Source organism: Polypterus senegalus, chromosome 11 (genome assembly GCF_016835505.1).
Source record: "Polypterus senegalus isolate Bchr_013 chromosome 11, ASM1683550v1, whole genome shotgun sequence".
Classification (NCBI taxonomy): domain Eukaryota; kingdom Metazoa; phylum Chordata; class Cladistia; order Polypteriformes; family Polypteridae; genus Polypterus; species Polypterus senegalus.
Genome location: NC_053164.1, coordinates 149,238,358 through 149,256,441, shown reverse-complemented (window position 1 = coordinate 149,256,441; position 18,084 = coordinate 149,238,358). Strand labels below are relative to the sequence as shown.

The 18,084-nt window shown below is 39.2% G+C and overlaps 1 protein-coding gene across 2 annotated transcripts; it reads left to right on the top strand.

Annotated features, from left to right (window-relative positions):
- The first annotated feature begins 1,394 nt into the window (after positions 1 to 1,394).
- Positions 1,395 to 17,717, top strand: trabd (TraB domain containing). Of its 2 annotated transcripts, none has more exons than XM_039769825.1 (10): positions 1,395 to 1,689; positions 5,027 to 5,067; positions 5,194 to 5,263; positions 5,916 to 6,082; positions 6,203 to 6,343; positions 6,634 to 6,744; positions 10,839 to 10,978; positions 11,055 to 11,227; positions 11,407 to 11,503; positions 14,171 to 17,717. In XM_039769825.1, exons 2-10 carry the CDS (start codon positions 5,029 to 5,031, stop codon positions 14,340 to 14,342), a joined length of 1,110 nt encoding a protein of 369 aa, XP_039625759.1. In that variant the 5' UTR covers positions 1,395 to 1,689; positions 5,027 to 5,028; the 3' UTR covers positions 14,343 to 17,717. The 2 variants fall into 2 exon arrangements, with proteins under 2 accessions (XP_039625759.1, XP_039625761.1); XM_039769827.1 differs by lacking the exon at positions 1,395 to 1,689 and adding an exon at positions 1,696 to 1,720.
- Positions 17,718 to 18,084: the final 367 nt, after the last annotated feature.

Below are 18,084 nucleotides of genomic sequence, written 5' to 3'. Positions count from 1 at the left end.
ACTCAAACCGCTCCGTTTTTATAGACAGCCGCCCACACGGACACGCCCACATGATTTAAACATGCGAGGGGAGGGACGGGCCGGGGGCCTGGCCGCCGTCAATCCGGGGCCCTCCGGATGCCGGGGCCCTAGGCGGTCGCCTACTTCGCCTATGCCTAAGCCCGGGCCTGACTGAGATGCTGTCTGAGTCCTCAAGACTTTTTTCCAGCATAGAGGTACTGTAGGTGGGAGGTGAGGAAAATTGGCCAGATTTTGTTTAACAAAATTTCTGATTTGAGGGTAGTGAAAGAAATGTGTTGCTGGAAAGTGAAATTTGCAGTGTAATTGTTGATAGGATGCAGAGACGTTGTCTATGTACAGATCTCTTAAGTGATTTAATCCTGAATGTTTTCCAGACATTAAAAACTGCACACGTTTGAGAGGATGATAAAAGCTTCTCTTTCTTAAAATACTTCCTACATTGCTTCCATATTCTGAGTGAGTGAAACACAATTAGATTGTTAGTATATTGGTGATGACTTGTACTTATTGGGGTACAAAGCAAGGAATATAAAGAAGTACTGCAGGATTTTATTTCTATTGCGGACCAAGCCTGTGAAAGTTCATCCATTTGCGTCCATGTCAAGGTTTTTATAGCTTGTAGATTTGCCACCCAGTAATAAAACTGAAAGTTAGATAGAGCCATGCCACCTTCCGCCTTAGGTCTTTGTAGGGTTGCATTTTGGACATGTGGCTGTTTTGATTTCCAAATAAATTAGGTTATAGCTGAATCTAATTTCTTAAAAAATTATTTATTGATGTATATTTGGATGTTTTGAAATACAAAAAGAAGCTGATGAAAGATATTCATCTTAACAATGTTAATTCTTCCAGCTAAAGTGAGATGCAGGATACACCATCTATGCAAATCTTGCTTATTTTTTTCCATACAGACAGCAAATTTCTGTTGATAAATAGCTTTATGTTTACTTGTGATGTTTACCCTTAGGTATTTAAACTGATCTGCGATGATAAAAGGGAAGGTGTCCAATCAAATACTGTGTGCTTGAGAATTCACTGGAAAGAGAACTTTTATTCAAATTAGTTCTGAGACCAGAAATCTTTTGAAATTCTGTTAGTGCTGTTAGGACTGTAAAATTCACTTAAGATGACGAGTCGGTGCACTTTTATCAATACATTTCAAATATAAAAGAGGAAGAGAAAAAGTAAGAGTCCGACAGAAACCGGAAATTACGATATGAACCTGTGCGAATTCAACATTGTCTGGATTATTGCCAATCGGTTACAAACTACAATACCCAAGTGGCCCTCGGGGAAATGACTCAACGAGGAAACAAAGAACCACATTTCCCATCAGCAAAGGGAGTGGCACTATACGGGGAGACTGGCTATAGGACAACAGCACCCATAGTGCGTAGCGACCAGCCACTCACCTTACCTCCCAGAGGCAAAAAAGAACTACAGTCCCCATTTTTAAAAGTGAGTCGGTCTAGAAACAGAAGTATTCTTTTAATGGAGAAAAATAACGTTATATTGATATCCTGCAGAGACTGAAGCATACACTTTTTGCTGCAAGTAAAAGTTTACCTAACAATCAGATATCAGCCGCCGCAGAACTGCAGTACCCAAAGTGCTTCGCGCTGTGAACCGCTGGCGGAGAAGCGGAAGGCTCTGTTGGAAGTGTGGCAGGTAGGCTTTCTCAGATTGGTTTGTGTTTCAAGTAAGTTTCATTTAGCGAATGTTGTATTACACTTTTTATTTGCAAGTAACAAGTCAGTTTCTTCGGGTTTCCTGTCTGGCTGGACTGCGTTTTACTTTGTAAGGTATTTCTCTTAGCCCATACCATGCCGGCGCACGAGTGGCGAGTCCGGCAAAGAGCAGCTTCCGGGCAAGCGGACAGGGAAGGGCCGCGTCTTCTCAGGACCCTGCCATTTCAAAGTGTCAGATCACAGGTTTAATTAGTGTCTGAGCATATCTATGCCTTGTGTCGTCAAGCGATTTCTTCTTGTCTGCTATATAGGCAAAAACTGCCTTACCCGGGTCTTCCTGTTTTGTTCTAGTACTTTAAAAATGTATTAACAGCTCGGCACATTCTAAGAATATATAACATAACCTAAAACAGGTTCAAATCTCTTACAGTTGTTTTTTATAAACGAGTAAGCGAAAACAAAGCGGATAATATATGTGTGTATGTATGTATGTGTGGAAAGAATGTTGAATGTAAAAAATATTAAAGCTGAACCACCTGAACAAAGGAATATATTTCCTTAACTGTTGTGTTGATATTGCAAATGTATTAGTGTAGACGTGATGTCTTTCTGGAGAGCTTCATCCTATGTATATGAAATTTTGCTAATGTTGTAATTATGTATCATTCTGCTCAAGCAGACCATCAGTCCTCAAATAAAAACCAAGTTTACAAATAAGGAGAAGTTGATAGTTCTTCTGATTTCTAAGTAGTTATTTATTTTAGTTCCTCAAGAAGTGATAATGTATTTTATTACATCTAGTGGCTCAGTTAGAGCAAGTGGAACCTTTCTATTTTGGTAACCCATTCTTTTGTTTGCAATAATAAGAAATCCAACTTGACATTGATCACATCTGCGATGTACCTTTGCCAAGTTCAAAGAACCATTGATGTAAGGATGAATAACCATTACTTTCATATGGTTGGAACGTTTGACTAAATTATGGTCTTCTCAGTTGTTTTTGTGTTCTTGGGTGAGTGACTCACGAAAAGGCTAGATATGAACAACAGTAAACTTTCTGCACAACTGACAGCATGTATTATCCTGTCTTTGTTGCTTTTGTATTCTGTATCCTGTCCTTGATGCTCAGCAGACAGAGCAGCTCCTTTCTTCTTCTTCATGTTATGGTGTTCTTCATCACGTAATTGGTCTCTGTGATTTACTCGATGTTTCTGCTCATCTTTTCCAACATATCATCACTTGGTTTTATGATTACTTTGCTGTAATAAACATATGACCACTGGTCACTTGTTTGAGGTTGCTGCTACCATACATTTTTTTGAATTTCCAGAATATGTCAAGTCATAGGCTTTTGATTATGACCAAGATCACAGTTGTAGTTCACTAGTAAACTCATGACAGATGGACAGACCTTACGCGTTTTATATGTGCAGGTAAGAATCTTAACTAAAAGAGGCACTATCAAGATGTAACAGCATGCAGTAAATTTGAAGTGGGATTTCTCTACTGATGAATTTCTTCAAGTCAAAAAAAAGCTCTAATCAGAAAGAGTTGAGAAATGTACAATGAAGAAGTGTTCAGTACATTCAGTAACCCCTTTACTGACTGTATAAGCATCACATACATCAAGGAGCTTATGCAGTATTTTATTAACCAATTGTAGCTTTGGAATATTTTAAACAGCAATTTTCTTATTTTTTTTACTGATAAATAACTAATAAAGGTAAGGTCCTTATTGTGTAACAGTTTTTCCTTTGTTGAGTTGACTGTTAAAGTGTCATTGGAGGATTAGTTTTATGAATTAATAAGTGCTTTTTAACATTATTACATTTGTGATAACTCCATTTATAGATAATAAAAATCTGACTGTTCACAACGTATGGAATAGAGTTGCATTCCTTTTTATATTCTCTTATTTAAGCACCATTTCCACATTTGGAGCAAAACTTAGAACAGACAATTATACTGTGATTTTTGCACAGGCAATTATATGGTCATTCTTATCAGTTAAATAGTTTAACAGGAACATTTTATTGATGAACGAGTTATGTTAAGAATTGTAAGTTTCCTTAATGGGTAATATGTCCATTGTTCCAGAGGGAAAGAAAAACTATGGAGAATGATTGTTTGTTAAGCAAAAGCCAGCTCAACAACTTGTTGATGAAAGGCAGACAATTTTATAGGGAAACTACCTATTTTTGTAGGGCCATAATATCAAGAGACTATAACCTACAAACTTTGCTGAAAATGAAATTGGATATTCTATTCCATTTACTTCAAGAATTATTAAGAAGTCTTTAGATCAAGTTAATTTTAATAGTGTGGTAGAGTTTAGAGAAGTCAAGGACTAATGTTTTATTTTTAACACACCTTTTTTCATATTAACTAGCTCCACATTCAAAGTTAGAACTCTTTCCAAAATGTTTGAATCCCCAGTTTTTTTTTTTTTTTTTTAAGTCAACTCCTTCAGTTTTTTAACTGACAGATATGTAATTTCAAGTTTAAATATCTCCCAGTGTTTCCTGCACTTTTTACTTTTTCATTCAGTGTTAATCAATAAATATATTTACATTCTTGACTAAATGCTAATTTTTCCCATTGGCTGTTCTATTTCCAATATGTTCCATATCTTAATTTTTCTAATTGCTCTTCTAAAGCTATGTGAATTTAATTTTTTTGGGGTTTGTTAGTAAAGCCAGACAAATCCCAACCTCATTAATTTTACTTCTAACTTTGAAATGAGACACATATTGATTGTAGATTGAAAACTTAAACCTTTGTTGTGCTAAATAGTGTTTTTAAAGAGAAATAGGATTTCTAATTCTTCATATATCAATTAAGTCTAGATTATTGTCAGAAGACAGTAAGCAATTTCTTTTGTAATATGGTCTGGATGAAGATCATTCTGTGGTATTGTTCATAACCATGTTAAAATTACACCCTATTACAAATTTAGATTTAGGGTATAGATTCAGTGTATCTCCTACGTACTTTTCAATGTCCTCATAAAGATTAATATTTGCCATTATTGAATTATAACTATGTCGTATATTACGAAGTAAAATGTAATGTTCTTCAGACTCAACAAAGATAATCAACCAGAGTTCTTTAGAATCACTGTGGAGTACTGATCTCCTGAAGTGCAATACCTTGGTTATTGTGAAAGCTTAAGCTCCTTTTTTGGTTGGGTACATAATGTGTGCCCAGCCCTTTCGCCATCTGTTTTTGTCTTTAAGATCAATAGCTGTCCTGAGATCTTTAGTACAGAATAAGTGTTCTCATAGCTGCTCCGTCTTATTTTTATTTATTTATTTCAGAGATGCCTGGAGAGACAGATATGGAGGAGAGTGCCCAAGAGGTGAGATGAAAAAATGTGGGGTTGTTAGTCTTTTATGATGGAACTTGGGAGACACTAGAAGGTGTAGAAGTTTGGTGGATTGAATAAGATGATTGCAGCTGAAAAGTTCTTGGCTTGTTTCCACAGGCATTCTCCACTTGTTCCACTTCTACAGCTGACGAGACTGACACATTGCCAAGCCTGCCAGAGAATCTCTGTAAGTTGCCAACTTTATACTCTATTTAGTGAATTTGTGGGCTTTATTTTGACCTTGGAGTAAAGGTAACAGTAGTTGGCGAAGGTTGGGGTGGTTCTGGGCTGGTATAGTTGCGAAGGGAGTTAATTAGAACATTACAACAATCTAGATGAGAACAGGCCCTTCAGGCCAACAAAGCTCGCCAGTCCTATCCCCTTAATTCTTCTAAAAAACCATGAAGTCTAGCTTTGAAAGTCCCTAAAGTCTTACTGTCTACCATGCTACTTGGTAGCTTATTCTAAGTGTCTATGGTTCTATGTATAAAGAAATACTTCCTATTGTTTGTGCAGACTTTACCCTTAACAAGTTTCCAATTGTGTTCCCTTGTTGTTGATGAACTAATTTTAAAATAACAGTCTCGATCCCCTGTAATTGTCACTCAGTTTGTAGCTTGAAAGTGAGTTGCTGACAGAAATGACCTGTTGGTGTCAAGAGAAATTACTGTAGTTAATCAGTTTTCTCTGGTGGTCAAAAAGCAGCCTATTATGTTTGAAAACCCAAGGATAGTAGTGTAGTTAAATTTCCCAGAGTGACTAATGAATTGTTGGACCTGAGAATCTTTTTTTTTTTTTTTTCCCCCTGACATCCCTTCCCCACTTCTGTCTCTCTTTAGCGGATGCGGAGGCAGTTCAGCTTCTTTGGGAAATGAAGATGAAGCGTCGGCGGCAGGCCTCCCAGCTTCCTGATACTGTGACCAAACTACAAGCAGAAGATGGAAGTCTAGTATATCTGGTTGGAACAGCTCACTTTAGTGAGAGCAGCAAGCAGGATGTAGTCAAGGTTGGTGGCTCATCAGTCCAAAAGTGCACTTCTGCGTGAGTGTCAGTGGTTTTTGGTTATGGGATGATAAGGCTGTTTTTTTTGTTTTTTTTTATTTCACCAATGACCCCCCACCCCCAGACAATTCAGGCAGTTCAGCCAGATGTGGTTCTTGTGGAACTGTGTCAGTACCGAGTTTCCATGCTGAAAATGGACGAACGCACTTTGCTGAAAGAGGCTAAGGAGATCAACATGGAGAAAGTACAACAGGCCATTAAACAGGTGCTATTGGAAGGGTCATTATATTAGGTTTCCCATTCGGTTGTTGTCAGCATAAATATGATGATATTTGTGCCTTTTTAACTACATGGAACTATATATTTGGTATGAAATGAGTCAACTTTCTCTTTTGCCTCGCTTTGCAGTGAGGCTTCTTATTAAAAGTGACAGGTCTTGTCAGGATCTTAAGTGCTTAGATGTATGCTGTAATGCAGCATTCATTCTTTGAAAGAGGGATGCCATCAGTAATACACTAACCCTATACCTGGTTCCCAACTTCCCTTTTGTTACAGAATGGTGTAATGTCAGGTCTGATGCAGATTCTGTTGCTCAAGGTATCTGCTCATATCACTGAACAGCTGGGCATGGCACCGGGTGGTGAATTTCGGGAAGCCTTCCGTGAGGTGAGTGAAAAGTCCTAATGCCAATCTGCTACTTTCGTAGTAAGATTTTAACAACTTTGCAGTATCTGAAAAATTGGAACATTATTTTGAATATTCAGACGCAATACTGATTGTCTTGAACAGTGTATGATTTTTTAATTGTGGTATTCATTTTATATAGAGACCTATTAAATTCACAGAAGCATTTTGGAACCCTGGTCCTGGACAAATTATGTGCTTCCTACTTTCAGTTCAGCTTATATCTATAATACTGAATAATTCCCTTTTATTGATATTTGTTTTGTAAGATGCAAGCATTTGAAATAACCCACAGTATAGATACCTAGTAATACAGGGAGTGCAGAATTATTAGGCAAGTTGTATTTTTGAGGATTAATTTTAATATGGAACAAACACAGTGCTATCAGTCAATCCAAAATGTTAATAAACCTGAAACCTGAATGTTTCACAACAGAAATGTGAGTGTGAACATCATCAGGGGAATACATATGTGCGCACAATTATTAGGCAACTATTAGTGTGCAGATTTATTATGCAACTAAAGGAAAAATGAAAATTTTCCCATCTCACTTGTTTATTTTCATCTGTTATAGTGAGAATAATAAACAAACACCTCAAAATTTACAAATAAACATCTCTGACATTTAAAAAAATTAATCAATCAATCAATGACCAATATAGCCACCCTTCTTTCCAATAACAGTCATAAGCCTTTCCATTCATGGAGTCTGTCAGTTTCTTGATCTGTTGACGATCAGCTTTTTGTGGAGCAGTGACTACAGCCTCCCAGACACTCTTCAGAGAGGTGTATTGTTTTTCTCCCCCGTAAATCTAGCGCTTAAGAAGTGCCCACAAGTTCTCGATAGGGTTTAGGTCAGATGAGGAAGGGGCCATGTCATTATTCCTTCATCTTTAAGGCCTTTACTGGCTGGCCACGCAGTGGAGAACTTCGATGCAAGTGATGGAGCATTGGCCTGCATAAAAATCATGGTCTTTTTCCTGTATCACTGTTTGAAGAAAGTGTCTTTGAAAAACTGGCAGTAGGTTTGGGAGTTGATTTTGAGTTCATCTTCAATGCAAAAAGGTCCAACTAGCTCATCTTTAAAAATACCAGCTCATACCAGTACCCCACCTCCACGTTGGAGTGGAGCTCTGTGCCCATTACTGATCCACAGGTCCATCCATCTGGTCCATCAAGAGTCACTCTCATCTCATCGGTCCATAAAACCTTTGAAAAAAATCTGTCTTCAGATATTTCTTGGCCCAGTTTTGACGTTTCAACTTATGTTTCTTGTTCAGTGGTGGTTGGGTTTCAGCCCTCCTTACCTTGGCCATGTCTTTGAACACTGAACACCTTGTACTTCTGGGCACTCCAGGTAGGTTGCAGCTCTGGAATATGAAAGTACTGGAGGATAATGGGTTCCTGGTAGCTTCACGTTTGATTCTTCTCAAATCTTTGGCAGCTAATTTGCGTCTTTTGTTCTCAACACGTTTCTTGTGACCCTGTTGACTATTTGCAACAAAATGTTTGATGGTTCTGTTATCACACACCAATATCTTAGCAATTCCAAAAGTGCTGCATCCCTCTGAAAGACTTTTTACAATTTTTGACTTTTCAGAGTCAGTTAAATCTCTTTTTTGGCCCATTTTGCCTGAGGAAAACTAGCTGCCTAATAATTCTGCACACCTTGATATAGGGTGTTGATCTCCTTACGCCACACCCTCCCTCATTACACAAATACACATCACCTGACGTGCTTAAATCCAATAAGCATTCAAGTTAATACAGCTTGGAGTTGGAATATACGCATTAAAAATGATGATATGGTCAAAATACTCACTTGCCTAATAATTCTGCACTCCCTGTATAGATGAAATTACCACCTTGGGGATGTAATATTCACCGAATAACCTATTGTCTTAAAAAATTTGTTGTACTTTTTTGGCATGGTTGCTAAGCCTAGTCTTTGTCGTGGGGTGAGGATCTTAGCAATATAGAAATAACTCGGAATAAAACCACTACTTTTTCACCTTGAGGGGGGTGAGTTAAATTTATTTGGCCATGAAATGAAGATGCTTCCTGGCATAGTCCATCAGGGTATAATTGGGGCAGACCTAGGACATGTTGAAAGGGACTCCTTTCTCTGCTACTCTGGGAAGCCTATGGAATACTGTTTGTTTGGGACAGGGTAGCCTGGTAGGTCAGTCTCACCATTTTGCAATTGGCTCTCTTACCAGTTTAAGAGAATGAAAAAAGTGAAGTAATGTACTATTATTTTTACATTTCAGTTTGAAATGATATATTTTTTTTTAATAAATAATACGCACTGGAAAGTAGTCGCAACCTCTTTATTGATTAGTGACGGGTTCAATACCATTCAGGAAGAAAATTTTACTTTTGCACAAAAAGCAGGAAAGATAAGTTATTTTCCTATCAGCAGAAAGGCAATTAATGTCAAAGGACAGAATGTGTGGGCATTAACCTCCATGTCCAGTCAATGTTCAGGAAATGGATGTAGAGGTAGTTCATTCATACAAGTATATCAATGACAGGTTGGATTGGTCTCATAACACAGAGAATCCTTAAAAGAAAGGGCAGAGTAGGCTCTTTTTCTTAGGAGACTGCATGCCTTTAATGTTGGAAGTGATATATCCATCACATCTTTTGGCATTTTGGTATTTGGTACACTGTATTAACAACTCTATTTGACAACTCTGTAATGGTCAGTGTGATTCCCCCAAACCCCGAATGCCCTGGCATGCTGGGCCAGTAACATTAGTTCAAGAGAGGCCCACTGAATCAACAAGCCAATTAAAAGACAAACCTTGTTATAGGGTGCATTCTAGACCCCCTGAATGTAGTATTGAAGAAGAGAGAATTAAAACAAAACTAAGTAGCATTATGAACAATGTTGCACATCCTCTCTCTTAACACACTTGAGTACTGAACAAATGTTCCTGGAGCTCCTTTATATCAACAGCAATATCCCTGTATAATGCCGCACTGGAACTGTACCTGACAAGTCACAAGTGTTTCTGGTGTGGGTTCAGACCTATGTACAGTATGTGTATATTATTTCTGTCTTTTTGTCTGTTTGTCGATAAATAGCAAGAACTGTCTATCTAGAAATACTGTATTCCACATACATGAATAAGTCAAGTATCTGCAGATTCATACATTACATAGACAGTAAGTTCTGCAGAGTTCTGTATTAACAAAGATAAAAGGGTATTGTTTTCTGCTTGGACCGGGTTGCATTTCACAATTTCTTTACTTAACTAAAACCAAAAGTTAGTCAAAGTATATAAAGTCTGTAACCAACACTAGCATATATACACTATGTGCCATTTTAACTGTTCTGTTTGATAAAGGTCGATGGCACAGTTGTGCAGTGTTTGACGGTGCTGCCTCATGGTTCCCCTTGTCCTGAATTTAAATCTTTGCATAGACATTCACTACATAAAGTTTGTACATTTTCCCAGGGTCTGCACGAGTTTTCTACTGATTACTCAGTTTTTCCTGCATCCTAGTGATGTACAGGTTGGATTGCTTGACAACACCAAGTTGAACTGGTAGAAGTGTGTGTGTGTGTGTGTGTGTGTGTGTGTGTTTGTGTGTATGCATGTGCGCGCGCATGCTCTGTGAAGAACTGGTGCTCCAGATTTAGTTCTCCAGTGCAGTCCAGATAGGCTCTGGCTTGGCTACTTACCATTAAAATGAATAAGTTTTGTTTTTCCAAAATTGAAACAATTCTACATAACAAGCTGTGTTAGTAATGATACTTTTGAGTGTCTTCTTTCTATTTTTAAATTAATTGGCTAATACAAATCAATACTATTAATTTCAGCTTTTATGGACTTCACTTTACCTGAAATAATAGCACACTTTTTAGCACCAAACTTGATACAATTTTCAACTACTTGGTTGTTAGTATTATGTATGGTTAATAGTTTGTTGGCTTGGGTAGAGATGAGAAAATAATGGCATTTGGTAATCTCTTACATTTATTATGCTGAGGTTTGTTACCTTTTTTGAAGTGAATGAGGCTATTAAGTTGGACAGGATGTAATTGCAAAGGTCTCCATGTTCATAGGCTGGCAGAGTGCCTTTCTGCAAATTTCATCTTGGTGATCGACCCATTCCAGTCACCTTTAAGAGAGCCATTGCTGCCTTGTCCTTATGGCAGAAGATGAAACTGGCCTGGGGGTTGTGCTTCTTGTCAGACCCCATCAGGTACATTACGTTCATCATTTTTGCATGCTATCAAGTTTGCATACATTTAGCTGATAGCTGTTCTGTTCATTTTTAGTAAGGAGGATGTGGAAAAATGCAAACAAAAGGACCTTCTTGAGCAGACTATGTCTGAGATGATCGGAGAGTTTCCAGACCTACACCGAACCATTGTGGCAGAACGTGACATCTACCTGGCCTACATGCTTCAGCAGGCTGCCAAACGGGTGGAAGTGCTTCCTCTGGCAGAGAGTGAGTTGGTCCCCATTGTCCAGCTAAAGTACAGATCTTACTCCAGTGTTGTTTGGCATGTGTTTGTTTTTTTTTTTTTGTTTTTGTTTTAATCTTTGGCATGGGTTTGTATTTTACTTCCCCCAAACCCACAGCCCCCACAGATTGGGCTGCTTTAATATCTTTCTTTCTATTTGTAGAGATGCCAGCTGTAGTGGTGGGTGTGGTTGGGATGGGCCATGTCCCAGGAATTGAAAGCAATTGGAATAAACCTCTAAACATCCAGGAAATTATGAGGTAAGAACACATTGATCTGGTTGGTTTTGGTGACTGATTTCAGGCATATGTGTTACTTTTCAGGTAGCATAGTGCTTTCGGTTTAATGTATTTTATTAATTGGTGATGCAACCTGATAGCTACTTGGATTATAAACTCTTTTATTAAGTTAGGAAGCAGGTATTTGTGCAATTTAGGAGCCCACTTGTAGGGCCACCTCACTCGTATTGCCCACTAATGTAAGCATTAGAATCTGGTGTTTGCGTACACATTGGGGCTGACTGTTCCCCTTCAGCTTAATGAAGCCAGAGGCTGTGCTCTGCTGGTTGACTGTGCTTTGTATACCATTTTTAATTCTGTTCAACAGAGCCAGTTTTTAGTAACATTCCATATGTGTGACATTAAAACCTTAACAAGATAGATGCTAACGCTGGTATAGTCACATAACTGGAAATACATGTAAATGTTAGACAAAGTGATGGCAAGAAATGGTAACATGCAGTGTATATATAATTAGATGTTTTCAAGACAGCCATTACGTTGGATTTTAGGAACTGTTCTTGTTGTTAAAGTTAAAACATTGTTTTTAACAAAATATTTTTTTTTTTTATTTCTCTTGTAATATAAATAAAAAACCATTGATTTAAAATGACATGCTCACTTTCTGAAAACTGCTATTATTTGCTTAAATATGGTTAAGAAAGGATTAAACTTATTCAGATCCTACATGAGTGTTGTCTAAGTATACTTACTGTATAGACTGTGACATCACTATAACGTGTGTGTTGGCGTTTACCCATGTAATTTTGTGACGATGCGGGTTCGCTGCACCTGCTCTGTCTCCACGCTGTTTCCAGCAACCTCGGGCTCTTTTTCATTACTTCGATTTCCAAAGCCGCCTCGCGCTTCTATTAATGATGGGGACGTGATTGACCTGTGGCAGTTAGCGGCTCCCTGGAACAATTAAGGATGTGGACGATTCCTCACCTGTGCACTTAAGTGAGACTCCCTTGCACCGCAAAGCACCCCAGGAACCGCTTCAGCCACACATCACCATGCCCCTCGCTAAGCCATGAGTGCGGTGATTATGTGTTTTAAAAATGGCCCTTTGACCTGAGCTGTGGACCCGCTATACCACATTCCACCCCCCCATAAGCCACCAGCTACACAGGAAGGCTCCATGCCATCACCAAACCAGTGTAACTAGCGGCCGAGGTCCACAGCTCGACCACACTACATCTACACTGCACTAAAATCACTAAATAAATAAAAGAAATGAAGAAAAAAGAGAAAGACGGAAGTTACAGGAAGTAGTGAGGAGAAAGCCGGTGTGTGTTAGAGAGAGAGAGAGAGAGCGAGTGAGCACTCGCAGGCAGCAGGACAGCAAGCCCTAGCGGGGTGTTTGGCTGACACCTGAGAGTCGTAGGTATTGGTTGCTCCCGCCGAGTATTTTATGGAGGAGAGGGAGTGAGTGGAAGAAGGGCGGCTGTCCGCGTAAGGCTGAGAAGGCAGCGGAAGTTGGGAGGCTTGGGAGATGGATTCCCCAGCGTGAGAGTCCTGGTCGTTGGGGAACCTAAGTCTCGGTCTGGAGGGAGCAGAACCGAAGCCAGGGATCGGGAAGCCTCCAGACCAGTAGAGCAGAGAGAAGGCCAGCTGCTGGTAGGGCAACTGTCCTGTTGCGGGGCCCAGATGGGAGAAGCAGGGGAGCTGCCAGGTAAAAAGAAGACACTGTTTTTAAAGAGACTGTTTCCAGCATTGTTTTTAACCTCGTCGTTTTTAAAAGACTTTTTTTCTCTTGGATTTTAACCTTCACTTCTGTTTTAATGGATTATTTATTTACAGATTTGATGCACTGCACTTTTATTTGAACACTTGTTTTGTTGTTGTTTTAAATAAAAGCACTTGGCACTTTTGCACCATCCCCTTGCTCCATTGTTGTGACTTACTGCCAAGCTCATCGGTAACATTGCCGATGGTGACGGGTTTAAGGACTCCCAGAAGCCAGACGGGAGCGTGAAGTGAACCCGCATCGTCACAAATTTAAAAATAAGATGAAAAAAAAAAATAAATAATACGGAAAGTTAAATGTTTTCTCATTTTAGAATAGTCCCAGACTTGGTGTTTCACCCTCCATTTAAATTATTTAAACTGCAGTGAAACTAAGCGGCTTTTTTTTTTTTTGGGTGCACAATACCTATATCCAGTCTGGCACCTCATCCTGGACTGGTTCTAATTTCATGCTCAATGCTGCTGGGATAGGAGCCAGGATCTCCTTAATCCTGAAAAGAAAATGGGTATGGTGAGTTGTGGTTTATCAAGCCCACTCACTACCTGTCAGCTAATTTCAGTTGCTTTTTGTTTTAAATTGTTTCATTTTTAGTAAGTGAAATTCTAGCCCGATTATGATGATTGTCAGTACTGTTTACAAGTCTATTGTGCGGGTCTAAGCAATGACCATAAAACTTCTGTAATGCAACAGAAAATCCACTGTGAGTGTACAACACGCTGTAAAGTTTTGAACTGTCAAGACTAAGATCTTCTGTATACAGATGGCACAGTTAAGGCTAAATGGAGCTTATGTCTTAACACTGTTACTTTCAGTTGCAATACATACTCTGATGCCACCCTTTTCTATGACCTATGGGGCTTTCTTCTCTGCTAACAACTTTCTATCTTTTCTGCCTACAGTGTGGCCCCACCTTCTCTGTCTGGCACTCTCCTGAAGACTGCAGTCAAGGGTGCACTCATTGGAATGATGGGCTACTTGTGTTATCGTGCAGGATCTGGTGTCAGCAGGGCACTTCTGTCCACATCCATGATCCAGGCCTTCTTCAGACATTTCTCTTCCAAAGGACCCTGAATGACTAATTGGAACCTTCGGCTGAACTTGCTGGTACCCAGCTTGTGGACTTGGGCTCCTTTTTATGGCTCCTTAAATTTTAATGTTTGCCTTAATTCTCCTGGCTGTAGGGGGACTCTTCTGTCTGCTGGAGAAAGGGAAGAAGTTTGCAGCAGTGTGCCCCTCACCTCCTCCCACTGCCTCCTGACTATGGACTTGATGCAAAGAGCAAGCCATCCTCCCCTAAAATCCAAACTTCTTCTCTACCTCTGTGAACGACAAATCATTTTGAACTGAAATTTTGCAAGGGCTGCTATTCTTCCCTTGTGATGCAGGACTCCTTTAATCTGTGGGTCATTCTCTTACTGTCTGTCTGGGGCCGGCACCTGCTTCATGTCCTACTGTGCACAAGGTACCGACAGAGGAGCTTGCAGTCCCACAGCCTTATCACTACTGCCTTATGTGGAGGTCTTGGACTGTGGGTTGCTGAATCCTGTCTGCCTCTCATCAGTGTGAGATTATGTGAGGTCTGTGCATAATGAGCTCACATAAGAGTGCCAGTGTATGGCGTTTAGGTATCGCCTATAATTGGTGTCCTAATTTATGAAGTTTGTCAGTAGCATACGCGGTCTGGCATGGACAACCTGCAACACTGGTACCTCCATCGCCCTAATTGCTATCGTGAATAATTTAATTCTTTTCAGTTAAAAGAGTAAGATTTGCCAGCTATGCTCACTCATTAGAATAGCATAGGTTCTGAGGAGGGCTGACTCAACCTGTTGGGGTTGGGGGTTAAGATGGTATATAATTGGCAGGTTTTGGGTGAACTGGTCTGGGAGAAGTTTAATAATGAGATATTGCTGCACCCTTGCTCTCCCTACCCACTGAGGGATGAGCAGATGGTGCTCTGGTATAGACTGGCAGTTATTGGTTGTCCGCTGTGCAATACTGGGTTGTTTTTTATAACCATGCACTGTCTGCTGCACCATTTAACTGCCTATTAGTTGAGAGACCTACTGATGCCTTTGCTGTAGCGCCTCTTTTAATTTGAATCATAAGAGATGCAATATATGTGGGGGTGTGAGTTTCCCAAGCTGGGCTCCCCAACTTCTTGGTGCCAGTCACACATTTTCAGTCATGCCAAATAGGAAGTGTGACATGGTGACTTCTTTAAATAAAGTTTTATGTGATAATGCTTGTTGTTTTTTTTTTTTTTTAATAGACACACACGGTCTAAACATCAGCTGAGTCTTTTACTTTCTGTTAAGCTGAGGGTTTATTTGCAAGTGCATAACTTAATTGTGACAGCCCAAGATCTGACAGCTTATACAGTATATGGGGGAAAATGGAGGATGAGTGGATGGTCAAGTGTTTCAATTAATGTTTAAATGAATTTGGAAGTAGTATACTTCAAAAATGCTGCAGAAAAAAAACTTTTAAAAATAATCACAGTTTCAAAATGTAAAATAAGGTTAAAATGGAGCAGAAAAATGAAAGTGTAATTGGAGGACATCTGTAGTCCATTATATGGAATTACATGCGAGAGAAATAAAATCTTTTAGAGAAAGTCAAGCTTGGTGGCCAAGGCTTTGCTTTCCTTCCAGTCTCCTGGTTTTACTCACGTCTGAGCTGTGGCCAATGAAACAACACCTCAGCTGGAGGCTTCACTGCTCAGTGCTTTCTTTGTTGCTGGGGCCTGTTGGACTTGCCTGCAGTTTTTCATTTAATTTAATTTCTTAGTTAGAAAAACAATTATTGCCACAAATGGAACATTGATTGTTAGGTGGCTAAAATGTGTGCTTAGTTGCGGCTTACATTGTTAAATGGCTTTTTTTTTCTCTCTCTAACCATTTCTCCAAGTAATGAAGTGCAAATTACAATGGAAATGAGAACTGCCGCAGCACCATTTTCCCCTTGCGTGCTTTTTGTAATGTCTTTGGATAAGAAACGTTAACTGAAAAGTGCTTGTCTGCCCCAGTCCAAAAACTATTGTAAGAATGGTTCTGAGAAAAAAAAAAGTAAAAATATTAGAAATGTCTGATGTGCTGGGATTAAGACACTAAGGGGTTGTAAAATCGAATGTACTTTATTAGCAATTGGCTTCTGAGTAAGAAAGTGGCTGGTGAGAAAACCTGTTAACATTGTGGTCCTCCAGGACCTGAGACTTAACCCCATCTTCAAAGCATAGTTACTCAGGTTTTCAGCAATGGCTATTTCTGCTGATTCAGATAGGGCTGTGGTGGACAGTGAGAGACAGAAATAAATATCTGGAAAACGTTAATGGGACCAGATGAGTCTAGAATATTGAACTCCACTCTGTTATACAGAACATTGTTAGTGTGATTGGGAGCTTCCTGCAAGATACAATTTATAGTCGCTATGTAAAAATAAAAGATATGTATACTATTTAATTATTATTAATGCATATATTAAGTAAGCATAATTAGATGGGAGGGCAAGATAAGACAAAGCAAGGCTATAGGATTTTTCTTAACCCACACAAGCTTCATACTTGTTTCCCATCTCGTGTGCTGACTTGAGCAAAGAGGCCAACAGATAGGAAGTAAATATCTCCCTACTAAGGTATGTGTCCCATCACCATAGCCATCAAGTCTCAGGTGGTCAGAGGTGCCTCCATTTCCCATTTTTTGCAAAAAAGCTTGTCACTCTTTTCGTGTTCTAGGAAAATCCGTTTTGGAGGATTGCGCTTCAGAAATCTCCCATTGGCTTGAGCTGGGCAGGCAGGCCAGCAGTGTAATGGCATTTTACTTTCATGAGGACTCGGGTTGTTCTGGAGACACATTAACAAAAGGATTAACAGGCATGGTTTTTCTTTTCCTCCCATATGATCAGAGCAAAAATCCGACAGGTTATGTTACTATTCAGCAGCAGTAAACTTCACTTTGTTGTGCGCAGACTACAATTGCACTGTAAGTATGAACTTTTGGAAAAGGTCTAAAGACAGACAAAAGCATGGTACTTATAAATATACAGAATTGGCAGAGACATATACTAGTACATTAAAAAAAAAAATCTAGTGACTGCCATTTAGGTTTTGTGCATAAAAATATGCACACCCTCCACAAATGAAGTGGATATTAAAAGTCTGCACTTTCTGCTTTTAATGAGGTTCAGAACTGAAGCCAATACCAATCATGTCCACTTCTTTATCCTTTCAATGGATATTGTTAGCTCAAAATTTAAGTAAAATGAATTGTTTTAGGGAAACAAAGACAAATGTACATGGCCTTAATAGCATAGGTGTGCTATCTTTTAACAACAGTGCCATGAAAACGTATTTGCTCCACTCCTGCTTTCTTCAGTTTTTGCTTATTCGTAATGCTTGTTTCTTGTCTCCAAAAAAATTTTGTATAATATTAAAGACAACCTGAGTAACCACAATGCATGGTGTTTCTTTCAATACATAAAGTTATCATTATTAAAAATAATACCCAAATCATCCATATGCTAAAGTAAATGCCCCCCCTAAACTTAATACCTGGTTGCCACCTTTATCAGCAACAACTGCACTCCAGCCCTTCTGGTAATAGGAGATCAAGCTTTGGCACCACAGTGGAAAAAGTTGCAGCCCACTTATCTCTACAGAATTGTTTTAAACCAGCCACATGAGAAGGTTGTCGACTATGAACTGTCCATTTAAGGTAACACAACATCTCAAAAATCAGTTTCAAATCGGTACTTTGACTATGCCACTCCAAAACCTTATTTTTTTATTCATTCAAAGGTAGATTTGCTCTTGTCC

Excerpts from the sequence above, each read along its gene's own strand:
- trabd (XM_039769825.1), top strand. The coding sequence starts at position 5,029 with ATGCCTGGAGAGACAGATATGGAGGAGAGTGCCCAAGAG. Across the intron at positions 5,068-5,193 it reads TGGAGGAGAGTGCCCAAGAG|GCATTCTCCACTTGTTCCAC; the intron begins GTGAGATGAAAA and ends TTGTTTCCACAG. Across the intron at positions 6,745-10,838 it reads TTCGGGAAGCCTTCCGTGAG|GCTGGCAGAGTGCCTTTCTG; the intron begins GTGAGTGAAAAG and ends CCATGTTCATAG.